An 18661-nucleotide genomic window follows, 5' to 3' on the forward strand; every position below is an offset into this window, starting at 1 on the left:
GATGGCCTTATAATTATAATCTTGATATTTCTCAGAAATCCCCTGAACAAAACACTCTATCTTTAGCTCATCCCTGGAGAAGTTTTTAGTTTATTTGCTTACAGAATTTTGCCGTTAAGTAGGAGGATTCCAAGCATATGAAATATGGAAGACTCCTTTGCTTCATGTTTTTCTCGGACCTCTTCCATTCCCCCTTTACAACTGGGGGCCAAGCCTCCCCACAAGTGAAGTAAAAGCAGGACGCGAGTCAGGGCTCTGTGTTTCAGTGCTCTCAGAAGTAGTGAACCAACTAGACTGGGCAGGTGAGGCAACTCTAAGGCTACCCGAGTAACCCACATCTCGGCGGATCCTGCTTGGATAGTTGCATAAACCTAGTAACTCAACAGGTGTCTGTACAGGTGCATAGGACATTATGAGCGAAACCCTATTTCTTATTGGAAACGGTAAAGTCAGAGTAGTGGTGCCAAACAGGCTCTAGCATGCTCCTCCCTCCCCAGGTTCCTGGCTACGAGATACGGAGACGCCGCCCGTTCCAGTCTTAAAGCCCGAGGAAACGCCTCTCGGGGGAGGCCTCGGTCCACATCTCATCCTTAGGTGGTGTCCAGGGAAGGCAAAGTACTCGCAGCGCGGTCCGGGGCAGGGGCGGCCTCCCCGCCTCCCCGGGGGGCTGGGGGGGGGGGGGGGGGGGGGGGGGGGGGGGGCCCGTCCCGCTCAGACAGTCTGGAAGGCCCGGTTCTGGCCGGGGACCGCGCCGGGGCCGGCCCCCGCTTTGGACAGAGTGGCGTGGGGGGCTTTCTTTGGCTCGGGGCCTCTGGCTTCGGCGCCCACCAAGCTGTAGGGGTGGGCGGCTGCCCCCGGCTGCGCGGCGGCAGCCTCGCTGGACAGCGTCCTCTGGCTTCGGGAGGCACTGTTGGCTGTGGAGCGGGTGGAGGAGGAGCCCGAGCGCGAGCTGCGGGAGCCGGAGGAGGAGGAGCCGGGCTTCACCAGGCGCGCTTTGGGGGCCTCGGCGTCTTCTCTGCGGACGGAAAGGAGAGGGGGTTAGCCCTCGGGGGGCAGCCCCGCTTCCCAAGGGCGCGCGCAAAGAGCGCGGTGTGTAGCACGTACGCAGCAGCAGCAGCGGGGAGCCGCGCGCCCAGGGCCGGTCAGGGGGGCCCTTGCAGACGGTGGGGGTTTAGAGGGGCGCCACGAGGCGGAGTGACGGGGAGAGAACGGCCGTGATCCGAGACTAGAGGGGCAACGTCTGGTCGGGGGGGGGGGGGGGGAGCCTGCTCGCGCCCGTGCCCGGTCTGACTCAGGGCAAGGAGCGAGGAGGGAGAGACCACCCCGTGGGAGAGGTGGTGGCCAAACGGAGATGCTACACTCGGCTGCGGAGCGCGGGGCAGCCGCGGCCGTTCAGTTCATAGGGGAAGGGGGCAGGGAAGGCCTATTTGACAGGTCAGCAGAGGCGGAAGGTGGGAAAGTCTGGGGGCCTGCGCGCGGGGACCGCGCGAGAAAGGATGGACCAGCAAGTTGTGCCCAGCGGCTGCTTCCCGCTGAGGGATGTGGGGGCTCGGCCCTAAAAAGGTCGCTCGGGCGTGGGGGGCACCGTGTAAAAGTAAGAGAAAAAGTGCTGGCGAGCTTGGAAGGGACGCTCTCTGTCAGCGCCTTACGCGGAAGGCGGCGGTGTTTGTTTGCGTGTACGTGCTGGGAAAACGGAAAGAGACCAAAAGTCTAATGGGAAACGAATAGGAAAATAGAAAGAGTCTGAGAAAGGTAATCCAGAGTCATGGTCGCTGCGGCACAGCAACATCTCCCTGGACCCTTAAATGGGGCTGGGTAGTTCTTTCGTGTGCACCGCTGAGTTCTCTTTGAACAAAGAGAGAAAATTATACAAGGAAAAGTGATTAAAACTTATGTTGTTTGCCCACAGGGCAAAGAGAATCCGATGGGGTAGGAGCTAAAGGAACACAGACTTTAACTCAGTATGAACAAAAGCATTCTAACACATGTGGGCTAGACTTCTTTGGGTTTATAGTATAAGTAAATATAAGACTAAATTATTTCTGAAATACTCTCCAACTTTGAGCGTATATGAGAATCCTTAATATGAAATAAATCAGACCTATAAAGTGGAGTGAGCATCTCAGTCCTGGAGCATCTTACAATTGCTGCTCTTTGTGGCCCTTTCAGTGGGTTCCCACCTCGGTTAATCCCGTTCAGTTCTAACGGCACTTCTATTACTTGTCAGGGTATCATCATTTTATAGATGAAGAAACTGAGATTCAAAGAGTTTAATCTGTCCAAAGTCACACATCTAGTCGTTGACAGAAAGAACATTAGAACCTAGCGATGGTTTCTTGTCCAGTGCTGATTCTGTTAGATCATGCTCCCTGTTTAGCTGTATTACAACAATACTATTTTACTAAAAGAATTATAGGTTTTTCAACAATACTAGATGATGACCAGTTCTGATGGACCTGGCCATCCTCAGCAACGAGATCAACCAAATCATTTCCAGTGGAGCAGTAATGAACTGAACCAGCTACGCCCAGAGAAAGAACTCTGGGAGATGACTAAAAACCATTACATTGAATTCCCAATCCCTATATTTATGCACACATGCATTTTTGATTTCCTTCACAAGCTAATTGTACAATAATTCAGAGTCTGATTCTTTTTGTACAGCAAAATAATGTTTTGGTCATGTATACTTATTGTGTATCTAAGTTATATTTTAATATATTTAACATCTAATGGTCATCCTGCCATTTAGGGGAGGGGGTGGGGGGGGTAAGAGGTGAAAAATTGGAACAAGAGGTTTGGCAATTGTTAATGCTGTAAAGTTACCCATGCATATAACCTGTAAATAAAAGGCTATTAAATAAAAATTAAAAAAAATAAAAAAAAAAGAATTATAGGTTTTTTACTGTCTTAGGAACAACCCAGAAAAGCGCTTTACTGAGCATTATGTCCCTGGGCTAGACTACCCTAACTAAAAGAACACTCAATTTGAGGAATCTCCGATGCATGGCTAAGAGGCATTTAAGAGGAAATTGGGAGTGCTTGCCGTCATATTGCTGATAACCACAAAGTTTGATCCAGAATTCAAGTGAATTCAACAAACATTTGTTAAGCACTTACCCTGCGCAATGCATTGGGTGCTGGGAAATAAAAAACAAAGCAGGAATTTATGCTCTTTTGGGGTTGGGTGCTGGTGGAAAAATAACATGTAGAGTTGTGAAGGTGATTTGAATGGGCAGTTATCGCAGAAGTAGCATGTGAGCCAAGTCTTAATAAAAATTCTCACAAGAGTATTAAAGGTATGGAGGATGGCTTTGTCAATGCATAGTGGTACAAGATAGTTTGGGGAACAGCTAGTAATCTAATTTGGCTAGAATGCAAAATGTATGAGAGGAAGTTATTCAAGGTATATATATTCAACAATATAGATTGTTGAAGATTGAGAAATTTTATTGAATCTTTGAAGGCCCTCAAAGGTTCTTGAATAGCCAGGGTTAGATGTGTGTCTTAGAAAAAAAATATTTTGGCAGTTATGTGAATGAAGGATCAGAGTGAAGAAAGTATAGAAGCAGGGATACCAATTAGCAAGTGAGGGCCTGAACCAGGTTTGTGGAAAAATGAATACTAAAAACAGGACATGTTAGGGAATGAGAATCAATTAGGGCAAATGATTGGATGTATAGGAATTAAGGCAGTGAAAAGAGTCAAGAATAATCCCAAGGTAATAAGTATAGGTGATTGGGAAGTCTTTCTTTCTTTTTTCTTTCTTCCCTTCTTCCTTCTTCTCACCCTCCCTCCCTGTCTCTCTATTTCTCTCTCTCCCTTTTTTCTTTTTCTTTCTTCTTTTTTAAACAGAAAATGAAATAAAAGATCCTAAAACAGGTTAGGGGATTTTTTTTTTTTACCTGATTTCATTGGGTCTCTCTTCTTCTTCATATCTATTCTTGTCTTTCCTTCGGATGAGCAACCATATCAAGAGGAAAATCAGCAGGGCTCCAGCCACTATACCTGTCACTGCACCCGCAACCATGCCAATGCTTTGTACATCTGTATCCTCAGAAAGCAGAATCAGAACTGGACATGAGCTGAAAAAACCAGACACTTAGAAAATACCACCCTCAGAATGGGTTATGTAGTGCTTCCCTCTAGAATATAAAACAACTACCACCATACTTATCTGTGGTGGGGCACCATCATTTTCTATATTTTTGCAATTAAGTCATTAAAAAAGCTGAGATTTGGAACAACTATTCTAAAGATGGCAAATGAGTAACTTTTTGCTTCTACCCTTTTCCTTTCTTGTTCTCTTTCTTCTCCTTCCCCCATAATAAAAATGAATTAAAATGAAATTTTTAGTTTTGACTTGGGGTGAGATTTAGACACAAGAACTTAGAAGTAGGATTCAGGGAGGGCTAGGAAATCACTCAACTACTTGATATTTTTCTTTCCCAATTTATACTCAGAATCTCTAAATTCCTACATCTAGCCAAACAATAAAAATGATAATAATAACAAATGGTTCATGTTTATGTTGTATTCTTTAGTTTATGAAGTACTTTATTCACAACTTGGGGGTGGATGGGGCTGAAGAAATTGAGGGGATTAGAATGGCAGGTGTTGGTGGAAATTGGGTGAACCACACTGACTTCATTTTATGACTCAGTTCTGGAGCTAGCTCAATTCCCTTTTATTTTTTAGGCCTATTTCAAATTCTGTCTTGTAAGAAAAGCTTGCTCAATTGTGGGAATTGGGAGAAAATCTTATTGTATTGTTTGAACCTAGCCCTGTATGGCTGGAAAACTAGACCACTTCTACCTGCTGTTTAGAGATTCTTAACTAATGTCCTAGGTTATGATGACCAAAAACTTAGCCAGATGCAAAGACTGAAGCAAGAAGTTTTCTTAAATTTGTACATCTCAAGCAACCCATATATTTTATCTAAAAATTGTCCCCATGCTGAGCAATCAGTTATTTCCATGTTCCCTTGCATACAAACACTTGGGAGGAATGATTCACCTCTTTTCCTAATTTCAGAAAATTGCACACTGTTCAGTATCCCTCTTCCAACTTGAAATATCCCCAATCTTTCTTCTAGTTAGAAATCAGATTGTCTGATGTTGTATTGTTTCCTTTTAATTAGTTATTCCTATTTGATTGTTTTAATGTATAAAAATTTCTCTCTGAATTCTAAATACAGGCCTAAGATAAGAAGGTTAAGGCCCTTTTTGGGGAGGCATGCCACGCATTGCTGAATAAATCAATGTGCTTGTAAGATTGAATGTTTGTTTCCTCATTTCACCTTTCATCTATCACAGGGGTAGATAGGTTGGGATTCATTCTTCCCATTTTATAGATGTGAGAACAGAGACTTAAAGAGGCTGTGGCAGATTTGTATTTATTAAGTAGGTGGGGTTTGGAAGCTCCCTGAACCATTTCCCTACCTCTGAAATGCCTGCAGTTTTTATTAGGAGAATCAGTTTCCCATATGTACTCAAATAGTTTTTCTCAAGACTCATCTGTAGTAGCTCGTCTGTAGACCCTTATGCCCATGGGGCCATCATATATCTTCTGATATCTTAAAAATATATATATCAGCAATCAATTGCTCTTTATGAGGCTCACACTGGAAGATGATCTGAGCATAAGACAAAGAAACTGCTTACTACACTAAGCAGACCTTGTTAGCCTGCTGCATGATAGAATGCAGACTTCCTCTTTGAAATTCTGAAGCTGACAAACTGATCAGAGCAAATTGTTAAAAAGCCACATTTAGAACTGTATCTTTAGGGACATTCTATTTATGTGTATGTTTTAATTTTAGCTTTTTTTTCAAATAAGATTTTTTCCCCCACTTCCTTCTACTTCCTTCCTTTCCTATCAACTCCCTCCCCCAGCAATAAATAGGAATTTCTTTATGTATTTAAAAAAAAACAAAAAAAACTTCTTTTATTCTTGTTTTGAATGACTAGTGGTATAGGCCTATCAAAAAAAAATGTTAATTTTCTTTGGCTCCCTGTGATCCTCCTGGGAAAGGGTAGGCTACTACCTACATACATTTAATGGATTGCTAAACTCTTCACTCTTGTTTGCAAGTATCCTCCTAAACTTGGATAGAATAAATCTTCCCAAGTCACCTGGCAAATTATGAAATCATTCTGGGAAATAGAACTGTGATCTTGACCTTGTTCATGCTCAGAATTTCTGTCCCTGAAACACAGTACTCTGTGCAGGAAGTCTCAAGAGAGCAAGACTTCCTCCTTCTGCTGCTACCCTCCCATACTTACTCATGGTGCTTCTGCTGCCCTCCCATACTCACACTGCACTGTCACTCGAACCACACAGCTTTCCTTCCCAGCCTCATTGCCCGCTGTGCATTGATACAGTCCAGAAGAAGATAAAGTGAGATTCTGCAGCAAAACACGCCCAGGATTTTCATAATCTTAAACATAAAACAGAAAGACAGATTGTAAATTCTTCCTAGGCAGATTCATGGCTATCTAATTTGCACTGTGGGTATATAAATAATTTATCAATACAAATTGATTGACCAACATAATTCACTATTAACTAAGAGGGAGAAATCGGTGGGCATTTTCATTTTAGATACTTTTCTAAAATTAGCAAGGGATGGTAGGTTTCTAGAGAATAGCAAATAAAATAAGAATGACTTAGATTGCTCTTTCCTTTCAATAAAAATAATTCAAATTTACAGAGCTTTATTATTTGCAAGGTTCTTCATAACCAAAAAGGCAGTACAAGAGTTATTATCATCGTTTCTCTATTCCTAAGACAGCTAAGTAGGAAAATGGATAGAATCCGGTCTTGGAGGAAGGAAAACTAGAGTTCAAATCTTGCCCAAAACAGTTAATAGCTTTGTGGCCCAAGGCACATCACAACACCCCTTTTGTAACAGTTTCTTCATCCAAAATAAATGGGGTTAACAATAGCACCTACCTCACAGAGTTGTAGGTAACATACATGAAGAGCTTGGCAAACTTTAAAATTCTACATAAATGGTAAATATTATTATTATTTTACAGATAATTATTAGAGGGGTTATATGACCAACCCAACACCATACAAATAAGTCATAGCAAAACTGGGATTTGAACCCAGATCTTCTAGCAATAAGTCCAGGGCTCTTTCCACTGTATCATAATTCCTCTGAATATCACATACCACTTTCATGAAGAAGAGAGGGATTAGCTACCAGATGTCTGTTTTATATGTGGAGTGACTGACTTCTGGCAACTTACTCAAGTCATAGAGGAAATTGCTGGTAGAGATTTAGAATTCAGTATGTTTGACTTCCCAACCTAACTCATGTGCCGGCCTGAAGAGAAAGCGGACAGGTGACTCACCGATCCGTGATTTGGGGGGCAGGTGCTCGTCCTCCCCCTCCTTCTCCTTGACGCGCTGCCAGTGGTACACGATGGGCTTTGTGCCCGAAGATGACTCACACTGCAAGGTCAGGTCCCCTCCCTCCGTCAGCACGCCCTCGAGCTCACATTTGGGTTTAGATGGTTTCACTGGCATCATAAACAACCATATTCAGTTAATTTCAGGGATCCCAAAGGGCAAGACTGGGATGATTCCCATCAGTCTGGTAGGAAACAACCTGCTACAGGACTCCTACTCGTGGCCTTCCCTCTCCTCCCCTCTCCAGGCGCCACGTTCCCCTATTTCCTAGTAGATATTGCCTCAGAAACAGCCCTTCCCAGCTTTCTCTTCTCAAAGCCCAGAAACAATTTTAGACGAGATGTTGCCAGGCACTTAATAACAGGATGTTATTAAGCTGTAGGTTCAACAGCAGAAAATGAGCAGTTTTAGATAAAACTAGTTTTCTTTATAAAGTCAGTTAGCTCATCTAGTTACAGGGCACTGCTAACATTGCTTTGGGGTAGCCAGGTGGTGCAGTGAGCTGCCTAGACAGGAGTTAGGAAGACTATTCTGGAGCCCATGTCCGACCTCTGATTCTCGCCCTGTGACCCTGGGCAAGTCACTTTACCTCTTTGCCTCAGTTTCCTATTTTGTAAAACAAGCTGCAGAAGGAAATGGCAAATTACTCCAGAATCTTGGCCAGGAGAACCCAATAGGGTCATAAGAATCAGACACAGCTAAAAATAACTGAACAGCAATCCTGGGTCAGGAATGGCACTAAATATTGAAGATACTGAAAGAGGCAAAAGACAATCCCTGCTCTTCTAGGAAATAATCTCATAATGTTAAGATTTAATCCCATGTATAGGCTAGTTGTGATTTTTGGATGACAATTTGAAATAAAGAAATGATGAAATCTTGGTCTGGGATGAAGTAACCTCATGTGAGACAAGCAAAAATATATTTATCTGTTATCTTGCAAATCCAATCAAAAATGCCTTAAAATAAAAAGCAAAAGGAAAAAGGACTGTGAAGAGGAGAAAACTGCCTATTACAATGAGAATACTAGCAACAGAGATGCTTGGTAAAAGAAAGCAGAAATTCAAGAAAGTGGCCAATAATAAAACACAAGGAGTCAGATGTCTGTCTGTCTGGTCAATACATTAATACAGATACACACAGAGGTACAAAATATAGGTGACAAGCAAGAGGAACCGGAATTTCTTACAATAAAAGAGGCAGATTTGATCTTATAGGTTATCACTCACACTTGGCCAGAGAGGAACTTTGACTAGAACAAAGCTTTGAAAGGTAAACGCTTATTTGAAAGGATATGCTGGTGTAAATTAAACCAGAACTTTAGGAGAGAGAATTTTGGCATAGATAATTGAAGCGGTAAATATTCATATTTGTCATTGGAATAAGTAAACAATATATCACTTACACATATGGAAACAATAGATGAAGATTGGAAAACAGATCACCATCCTGGCACAAGAGCAATGATGTGGAAGTCACTAAAGACTTCATTCATCCAGATATCTATTAACTAATTAAATGGCTCATTCTGCCAAAAAATAGGGCAGCTAGCTACTTTTTACTGTTCAGGATAGTCTAACTCTGATGATCCCATCTGGGGTTTTCTTGGCAAAAATACTGGAGTGGTTTGCCATTTTTTTCTTCAGCACTTTTTTACAGATGAAGAAACTGGGGCAAACAGGGTTAAGTGACTTGCTCAGGATCACACAGCTAGTAGGTGTCTGAAGTCAAATTTGAACTCAGGAAGAGGAGTCTTTCCAACTCCACTGCTTAAATAATATTTCTATTCGTTAAAAGGTAGATGATTTGACAAAATGCCTTGGGGCTACAGACAAGATGAGAATTCTGATAAAACCAGTTCTGACTAAGCAATTTCTACATTTTCTGCATATAGCAGTAGAGCATACCTTTGAAAAGTACTGTCATCAGAATTATTAAGCCATGCTTTTAAAAATCTACAATTCATTGGCCCCCACTTAAAAGAATAGATAGATCAATGTTGACCTTTTAAATAAGCTTTTCCTTTTCAAAGCTTTATTCCAGTCCAAATGCCCCTCTAAGAATCACATTTTTAGAGACCATCTATAAAAATTTATTTAACTGTTGGTACTTTTAATGTGGGATTCTTGTCTAGATATTAAAGGAGAAATCAGTTTTTCATGAGTGTTTGAAATTTTAATTCTTAAAACTCAGAGAAGGGTACACAATCTGTGTGCTACTCCACAGAAATTAAAAGGGATTTCCCTTCTCCATTCAGACCTCAATCAGTAAGCACTGTCATCCCCTCAGAAAAACAAAACACTAAACTGCCAAATAGCTTTCTGCAGAGCTAGAGAGCTTTAGCCAAGATAAATTTTTAATCAGATAAATGACTCTGCTGGACTTTTAGCTTTTTTCTCCCCACTAGGTGAATAAAGTAATTTATTAAACTCAAAATGCTTAAGTGGGAGGTGCATTATTCAGACATTATCTTGTTCTGTGACCTTGGACTAGTTATTTCTCCCAATGGATCAGTTGCCTTCTCTGTAAGGGGAATGGGGAAGAGAATGGGGAACATCTTAAAATTTTGGGGATTAACATTTTAAGAAGGAGTTAAGTTAAAAATGACTTAATCGGTCTTTTATAGGGATTTTAAACATAAAAGATAATTCTTATTCTTCCAAGTACCTATCTTCTACTAACTTGATTAAGAAAGAGAAAAAATAGAAAACAAATAAAAAAATCCTCTTATGTGCATGGAAAGGAAATGAATACCATGTTATCAGACTGCAAAGTTTCTAGGTATGCTATTTAATAACTGACTTCTTTTGAGAATCTCTCCTCAATCCCCCAATCAATTTGGCTTATCTTCCCCTCCTTTAACCTCTTCAGTTCCTTGTAGTGCTGTTGAAAAGGGTTAACTCAAGTTTGGAACTAGTCTTACCATGGAAAAAATAATGAAATATATTTTAAATTTGCAATTTGGAATCTTTCTTTTTACTCTTTTTAAAAAATAATATTTTATTTTTCCAAATATATGCAAAGATAGTTTTCATTTACCTTTGAAAAACCTTGTGTTCCAAATTTTTCTCCCTCCCCCCCCAAAACAGCAATAACTCAATACAGCTTAAACATATACAATTCTTTTAAACATATTTCCATATTCATCATGCTGCATTAAAAAAAAAAATCAGATCCAAAGGGGGAAAAAAACACAATAAAGAAAAGGAAAAAAGCAAACAACAACAAAAAGGTGAATATGCTTTGATCCACAGGAAATTTTTCTTAAGCAAAGGAGGCATATGAGTTTGTGAGTTAACATTTTACATTGAAAACCTTAAGAAATCTAAAAATTTAGGAAAGAAGATATCATTCATCTGCTGGGATGTCTTCAGATAAGTTCTTAAATATATTAGATCACTAGATCACTTGAAAAAAATATCATTTTAACTTTGAAAGCAACTTTCAGATTCCTTTATGTGGCAGTTAGGTGGTACAGTATACAGAACACTAGACCTGAAGTCAGGAAGATTTGAGTTAAAATTCTGAAACTTCCTCATCTGTAAAATGGAGATAATAATAGCACCCACCTCCCAGGGATGAAATGAGATATTTGCAAAAGCACCTTACTTTATACATGCTAGCTATTATTGTTTTTATAAAGAAAGGGAATAGAGTAATATAAATCAATAGTCCATCAATTGAACTTGATCTATTTTTTTCTCCCAGTACAATTTCATCCTATGGATGCAGCTCTCATTCTTTATTGAGGAGAGAGCTAATGTGTTATATGGTAATGATGGTTTGGGGAATGGGCCCCATAACTACCAGGATACATTTGTATAGTATGTATTTTGGAAGGGGAATGGGGGGAAAGAGAGGATAATTTGTTAACTGTAGGTAAAAATAGGCCCTTCATCCTGTAGGACTCTATCCATTTCCATAATGATAGTGACAATAGCAGATGGGATTCTAAGAACCACATTTTTTAGATCATTTACAAATATTTATTTAACTGTTGGTACAGTTAAATGTGGGATTCTTGTCCAGTGATCCAATGGCGGTATGTCACCAGAGAAATTAGATCATACCTATAGTGATATTCCAAGAAATATTAAAAGAAGAATAAGAAGGTCTTGGTTATGTTTGGATGTCCCTCTCTGGAGGATTTGTTGAAAATTAGGGAAAATCACCCAGGGTGGTAAAACTGGGAGGTGTTTTAGTCTGCATCAGGGGTTGAATAGTCACCTGAACATAGCCAGGAGATTTTGACAAGTGATTTGCTTGCCCTAAGAATTGATTTGTTAAGATTATTTGTTAAGATTGTTCTAGCACTTCAGATCCTTAAAGACAGAAACCCAGGAAGCTCTAACCAAGTGATTGGTCTTTGATTTTAATAATATGTTTGCCCTGCTCCTACGCCTCTAAAAAAACTGTGAATTCCCCTTTAGTCTGCCTCTTTCTCAGACTCCCTATGTTCCCTTGCCTGTTGTAAGATTCCAATTGTCCAGTAGTCCAACTAGGTAGCTCAATGAATCCAGCAAGGGGTCTGGAGTCAGGAAGATCTGAGTTTAAATACATTCTCAGATACTTACTAGCTCTGTGACTGGGGCAAATCACTTAATCCCTTTTGGCTTCAGTTGGAGAAGGAAATAGCAAACCACTCCTGTTTCTTTGTCAAACAAAATCCCAAATTGGGATTATGAAGAGTGGGTGGGACACAACTGAAAAATGACTGACAATGGCACAGTAAAATAATAACAGCTCAGAGTGAATGAAGAAAGCTAAGATTAAAAAGGAAAAAGGGTTTTGAAAACTAAACTGAGCAAAAGTGGAAGATTAAAGAATATTTTATGGGACTAGATAAAGATAAGGGATGACAACGAGAAAGCAACTTGATTTATTTGTTTCCTCTGCCAAGGAAAAAGATCTTTGGGATGGAAAGGACAATAAAAATATCTGATTAGAAGTTTAAACTTGAAGAAACTAAGGAAACAAAAGAACCTCTCTAGTTTCCTCACTAAGTTCAAGGTACTAGGACTAGAGGAACTACATTCTAGGGTACTGAATGAACAGCAGATAAGATTTCTAAGTCAATATTACTGTTTTTCAAATGACTGTGGACCACCTGAGCGGTGCTATAGAACTGAAGAAGAATATGTCCTGGATTCTTAAGTTTCAAAAAAGGAAGAGATTGGTTAGAGTCTATAACCTATCAGCCAGTAAGACTAAATTCAATTCTTGAGAAAATTTGAGAATATTACTAAATAACTAGAAAAGAAAGCAATGATTACAAACAGTCATCAGGAACAGATATGCCCAATGAACCTCACTTAATTTTTTGATAGTGTACCTAGACTGATTGATTAAGAAATGACAAAGATATAGTTTAAGAAGATTCTGGCAAAGCATTTGATAGAATTTCTTGCTGTATGTGTAGACAACATGGAAACATTTGAGTTAGATAAGAGTAAGTAATATTGTGATTTTTTTAATTGGTAGAATGATAAGACACAAAGAGTGATTAATAATGATTTTAGTTCATTTTGGAAGGAGGTCTCAAGTAGGATGATCCAGAGAGCTGTTCTTGGCCCTGCACTGTTTAAAATTTTGATGCCTGACCTGGGATAAAAACATAACTAACAGGCTTATCTAGTTTAGAAATGTCACAAAACTTGGAGAGGGGAGTTTAGAGAATGGAATGGATAAGTAATAGACTGGATGACAGAATTAAGATAAAAAAAATCTATCTAGAACATTGAGACAAGATGAAATTTAATTAGGACAAAAATAAAAATTTTATACTCGAGTTTAAAATAATCTTCCCAAACATAAAGTCAAGGAAGGAGACCTAGATAGACATTTTATTTGAAAAAGATCTAGGGTTTTTTGTTTTGTTTTGTTTTGTTTTGTTTTTTTACATTTATTCTCTAGAAGATTCTTAAATAGTGGAATATGTTGCCAAAGAGGATGAATTAATTTTCTTTCACTAATGGTGTAAAAAAAAATAAATAAATAAGCACGCGTCTTCAGAGGAAGATTTAATGTGGTTCTACTTGGCTATCTAGAGATAGCCATAGAGGACCTCTGAAGTAAATCCCAGCTTGAAAGAAAGTAAATTTCTCAATATTGCCATAAAATGGAAGTGTCCAAGAAATGCTAGGTCAGTAGAGTGCATGCATATATTGTAAGTCTACAAAATTATGGGAGATAGGGGAGTGCCCTAGTACCCATGGCTTACCCAGGACTTTCAAGTTGACACGGTTCCACTGGTAGCGCCCTGAATTCTTCACTTTGCAGGTGTACTGGCCCTCATCACTAGGCTTTAGGGGCTCAATCTGCAGGGAGGCATCTCCTGCCAGGAAGTTGGAAGCAAAGGCTACACGCCCCTTCTGCTCCTCGGTCAAATTGTTATAGACCTGACGGCTGGAGTAGGTGATCACCTGTAGAACGGATACGGCATGGTTAAGTAGTGTGGTCTTCAACCTCCTCACACCGTGAAGGGCACTGACATCTGTACCTATAGATAGCAACCAAAGGGATACAGGGCCTCCTCTACCTGGGGTTGTTCCCCACATAGTTTCTCTTTCACTTCAACCCATGCCTTTGTTCCCCAAGTCAGGACCTCCATGGCCAGACATGGCCCAGCCACCAGGATGCAAGTTTCTTTGTATACCAGTGACTTTTTTTAGTCTCCATCTCTGCCAAGACCCTGTTAGATTGATTACTCAGTATCTCTCCCAAACAGAATGAGACAGTTGCCTGATGGCTCGTCTCTCATTCTACCAAAGAAGTCTGTTGTTCAAATGGCAGAACAGAAGGGAGAAACTAAATCTAGTTTCTATGTAATTTTTGACATGTATAACTGGAAGACAAAGTCGTAGCAGGAATACAAACAAGCAGATAGAGTTCTATACTGGTACCCTCAAGAAGACAACAACAATAACACCAGAGGAAATCTTCCATTAAGTTGGATGGATATGGGAAAAAGAAGAATTGCATTAGAAGGAGATATGCTTCAGTGGAAAAAGTAATGATAATGACAAAAACCCAGACCCAGGTCAGGTATCAAAATCAATAACTCATCCAATCTCCAGTTTCCCATCTGTTATCACTTTTACTAGCCCAGAAAGCAAGAGATGGAGTATAGTTAACTTTTGGTCATCTATGCCAAGAAGTGGGAATTTTGCATGGATAATTCAAGAAAATGGAAATTTTCAAGGTTGCTATAGGTATCTCCAAAATGTATTATAAGTAAGCAATACACTTACCATTTCTATTATGTTTAGTCGTCTTACCTTATACCAGTTAATTAAAAAAAATCCCAAACTCTCAACCTTGTCATCCTCTGAAAGCTTTTATCTTTCCTTCATGACTAAACTTATAGAAATAGTAATTTGTTTTCATTGTTCCCATTTCTTCATCCCCTTCACATGCTCAACACCCCTACTTGACTGAAATTTCTCTCCCCAAGGTGTCAGTAACCTCTGAATTGCCAAACACTATGGTCTTTCACACTCTATGTTATCCTTGACCTTTAGGCTGCAATGAATTAGACTTAGGTGGGATTTAAATTGTACCTCAACTAGCTGTGCACTCATAGATAGGGTATTTCTTCTGTTAACAGTTTCTTTACCTGTTAATCTCAGAGTTGTTGTGAGGAAGGCACAGTCTGTATGAATCTAAAAGAATATTATAAATATGTTGTTATCATTGTCATTATTGTTATTATATTGTTATTAGCTATAATCTCTTTAACACTCAATAAGCACTTATTAATCACTTATTCAGTACCAGGCACTGGTATTAGATGCTGGAGATGCAAACCAAATAGCCCCTATTCTCTAGTTGCTTAGATTCTATTGGAGAAAAACAGCATAAACAGATAATTTAATGAAAAATATAGACAAAGAGATGTCCAGGTCTGGAGGGAGACACTAGCAACTTTGTTGGGATCAGGATAGTACTCGTGGGGGAGATGATCCTTGCCCTGAACCCTGAAGAAAACAGGGGTTCTGCCAGGGGGAAATGGGAGACAGAGCTGGAATGTGGATGGGCATGTTCAGGGACCGAGGCCATGGTACATGGTGCATAGGGAGGAGAGTCCTGTGCAGTCACAGTCACGCTGGGCATATGGGGCAATGATGTCTCCTGGCTCCCTCCTTTCTGAATAACTGCTGCTGTTCCTCCTTAGCTCTTACATCCTCATCCCTTCCCCTGAGGGCTGCTTTTCTCTTGTAAGGGAGTGAGTACAGTGTAGTAGAAAGTCACTATTGGAGGGGAAAGCATTGGAGAAACCTCAGTTATTTCTCTTCTGACATTTAACAGCTCTCCAGCCAACTCTCTTAACCTCTCTGAAATTCTGCAGCTATCTGTTGTACCTACCTCATGGACTTGTGAGAATCTAAAGAAATAATGTATGCAACACACTTTAACTTTGACCTCACTAATTAGGAATTATCTTATTAGTTACAAGAAGTAGATCATCAGAAAGGGTCTAGAAAGCCCTGCTTCTGGCACATGCTCCTTGTGTGACCAGAAGCAAGTCATTTAATATCTCAGTTACCCAGTTAAGTCTCTTAAAATATAAGTTATGTGGCACAGCTACATGGCTTAGTGGGTAGGATACCAGCTCTGGGATCAGGAGGGCCTGAGTTCAAATATGACCTCAGACACTATCTGTGTGACCCTGGGCAAGTCACTAACCTTGATAGTCTCAAGAAAAAAAAAAGAGAGACTATAAGGTATATACTTGTGAAACTGGATGCAAAAAAAAGTTGTAATATTTGGGCTTGAGTCCCAGGTCTGCCACTTAGTAGTTCTGTGACCTTTGAAAATTTAAATTCTCTGAACCTCAGTTTCTTTATCTATAACATAGAGAAAATAAAAATTTTACTACTTCACTGAGTTACTTAAAGGAGAAAGGACACTTTCTTTAGTCAGGGCACTGGAATTAGCAAGACTAAATTATACAGCAGTAAGAATTTAATTTAACCTAAAGAAAATAACCTAAATTTAGCCTAATCTAAATTGTTCTGATATAGAAAGTCATGGAAGAGTAGAAAGATTGAAATAGCCATCAAAAGAGGCATTAAAAACTCTTCTGGAGACTTAAGGAAAGAACAAATAACATTTTTTTTTTTTTTTAAGGTTGGGCAAAGGATTATGGAGGCAAAAACACAGATTAGGAGAACACTGCATTTGAATTCCATTCAAGACTTGTATGATCTTCACAAAGGTTTTTTAACTTATTGAAGGTCTTAGTTTTCTCATTATTAAAATGAGAAATGTGTTGGATTACTACAAAATCCGCTGAGATCCTTTCAAACTCTAAATCTCTAGTTCTCTAATCCCAGAGTTTTATCTCCCTATATTCTCTCCCTTAAAGCCATTTCTTCACAATGGCTTCATTTATCTCTCTAAACTATGACCCCTAATGCCACTATTCCAGCCTAAATTGCCCGCTCCCTGAAAGACTTTCACCTTGTCTCATCTTCATCTCCAGCTTCATATGCACAGAAATTTATCACCTTCGCTTGTCCTCATTTCTCTGTTTCAGTTGATGATGCCAGCATTCAGTTCACAGGCACTTATTAAGCACCTATTATGCTAATCAACAAGCATTTATTGAGTTCTTACTATGTGCCAGCCTAAGCACTATGTACTAAATGCTGGAAATAAAAAGGAGCTCAATTATCTCATAATCTGGTGAGATCAACAATATGCAAACAGTCTTGAAGATAATCTCAGAGGTGAAGGGAAGGATTAGGAAAGGCTTCTTGTAGAAAATAAGTCAGTTGGGACTTGAAGTAAGGCAGTCATCCAAGCTCAAAGCTCTGAAGTGATTTTCAATTCCTTCCCCATATCCAATCAGTTGGATTCTATGCCTACCATATTCTTCTGAATTTGATGTTTATGATATATCTCTGCTCTTCTCCCATCCTGCCACTGCTCTCATTCAGACCTTGGCTATTTTACTAGTCTTTTGGAGGCTTCCTTATAGTCCTGGGGCTCCACTCTCACTTCTTTGATGTACTCTCTGAAACCCGTCTTCAGAACACTTCATGAGGAAGACACCAGGTCACTGCCATCATCTTTATTGTTGCTCAAAAGCTCTAAACGGTTCCCCATTTCCTATCAGGGGTAATCAGCTCAGTGGATAGACTGTTAGATCTGGAGTCAGGAAGACTCATTCTCCTAAATTCAAATTTGGCTTCTGACACTTATTAGTTGTATAACCCCAGGCAAGTCATTTTGCTATGCCACAGTTCTTTTTTATTATTCTGACTCAGTTTCCCTAATTATCCTGACCCAGTCCTGCCTCGGTTTCCCTATTTCTCAGTTCTGCAAAACCTCCCCTCTCTCTTTACCAGAATACTTGATAGAATGCCTCTCCCCATCCCAAGCTATTAGAATATCAAATACTATCTTATCAAGATGCCTCTCCCCTAGTGGGGGGGGGGGGGGGGCGGGGTGCTTCCCCCTGATTATGTCATCCCATCTCTGATGGCTCACCCCACCCTATCAGAATCCCATTCCCGCTCTCAGCACCTGATCCGCCCCTGCCTCTGTCCACCCCCTGAATGTGAGCCACGTGTATCTATGTCATTGAGAACTCTGATTGTTTGTTGGATTCTTGGAGATGATGGTCTCATTCAGCCCTGGGGCCAAACATGGATCCACTGGTCCCAGTAAATCTCTCCATTTAATAAATTATTAAATATTCTCTAATCTCTATCTTGCTCAGTTTCTTCGGCATTACAATTTAACCCTTTTTGCCTCCATTCCCTCTTCTGTAAAGTGAGTTGGAGAAGGAAATAGCCAACCATTCCTGTATCTTTGCCAAGAAAACCTCCAATGGGATCATGAAGAGAAAGAGTTGCACATGGCTGAAAAACAGCTGAACAATGTTTCCTATAGGAAAAACTAGAAACTCCTTAGCTTGACATTTTAGAGTTTCCTATAATCTGACTTTAAATCTTATTTTCTACTACTCCCCCTCATACACTGAAGTCTCAAATATTTAGGTGCCTGAATTCAATCTGGGAAATTGGAGAAAGGGTTAGAGGCAGTTTAGGATGCAGAGAGAGCTATAATGATAAGGAAGAGGGTTACTACTACTGTGGGAGTAAGACTAGAGTATTTCCATGTCACAAGCATGATGATGAGACCAAGTACAAGGGAATTCCATGGAGGATAATCTGGTTTTCCTTGCAGGTTTCTCAATTTTTAGCCTCTGCCTTCCTACCCAATCCAACCTGAA

The 18661-nt window shown here is 40.0% G+C and overlaps 1 protein-coding gene across 1 annotated transcript in view; it reads right to left on the bottom strand.

The window, feature by feature from the left end:
* Positions 1 to 666: 666 nt before the first annotated feature.
* CLMP (CXADR like membrane protein) overlaps positions 667 to 18661 on the bottom strand; it is a 113286-nt gene continuing 95291 nt past the window's right edge. The window contains exons 4-8 of the mRNA XM_031960185.1: positions 13640 to 13841; positions 7362 to 7529; positions 6317 to 6439; positions 3906 to 4047; positions 667 to 1015 (exon numbers count right to left, since the gene is read on the bottom strand). Of these exons, the coding sequence (XP_031816045.1) occupies positions 712 to 1015; positions 3906 to 4047; positions 6317 to 6439; positions 7362 to 7529; positions 13640 to 13841 (939 nt within the window). The 3' untranslated portion in view covers positions 667 to 711. The remainder of the gene's footprint in view (positions 1016 to 3905; positions 4048 to 6316; positions 6440 to 7361; positions 7530 to 13639; positions 13842 to 18661) is intronic.

This window comes from Sarcophilus harrisii, chromosome 3, assembly GCF_902635505.1.
Source record: "Sarcophilus harrisii chromosome 3, mSarHar1.11, whole genome shotgun sequence".
In the NCBI taxonomy this organism is placed as follows: domain Eukaryota; kingdom Metazoa; phylum Chordata; class Mammalia; order Dasyuromorphia; family Dasyuridae; genus Sarcophilus; species Sarcophilus harrisii.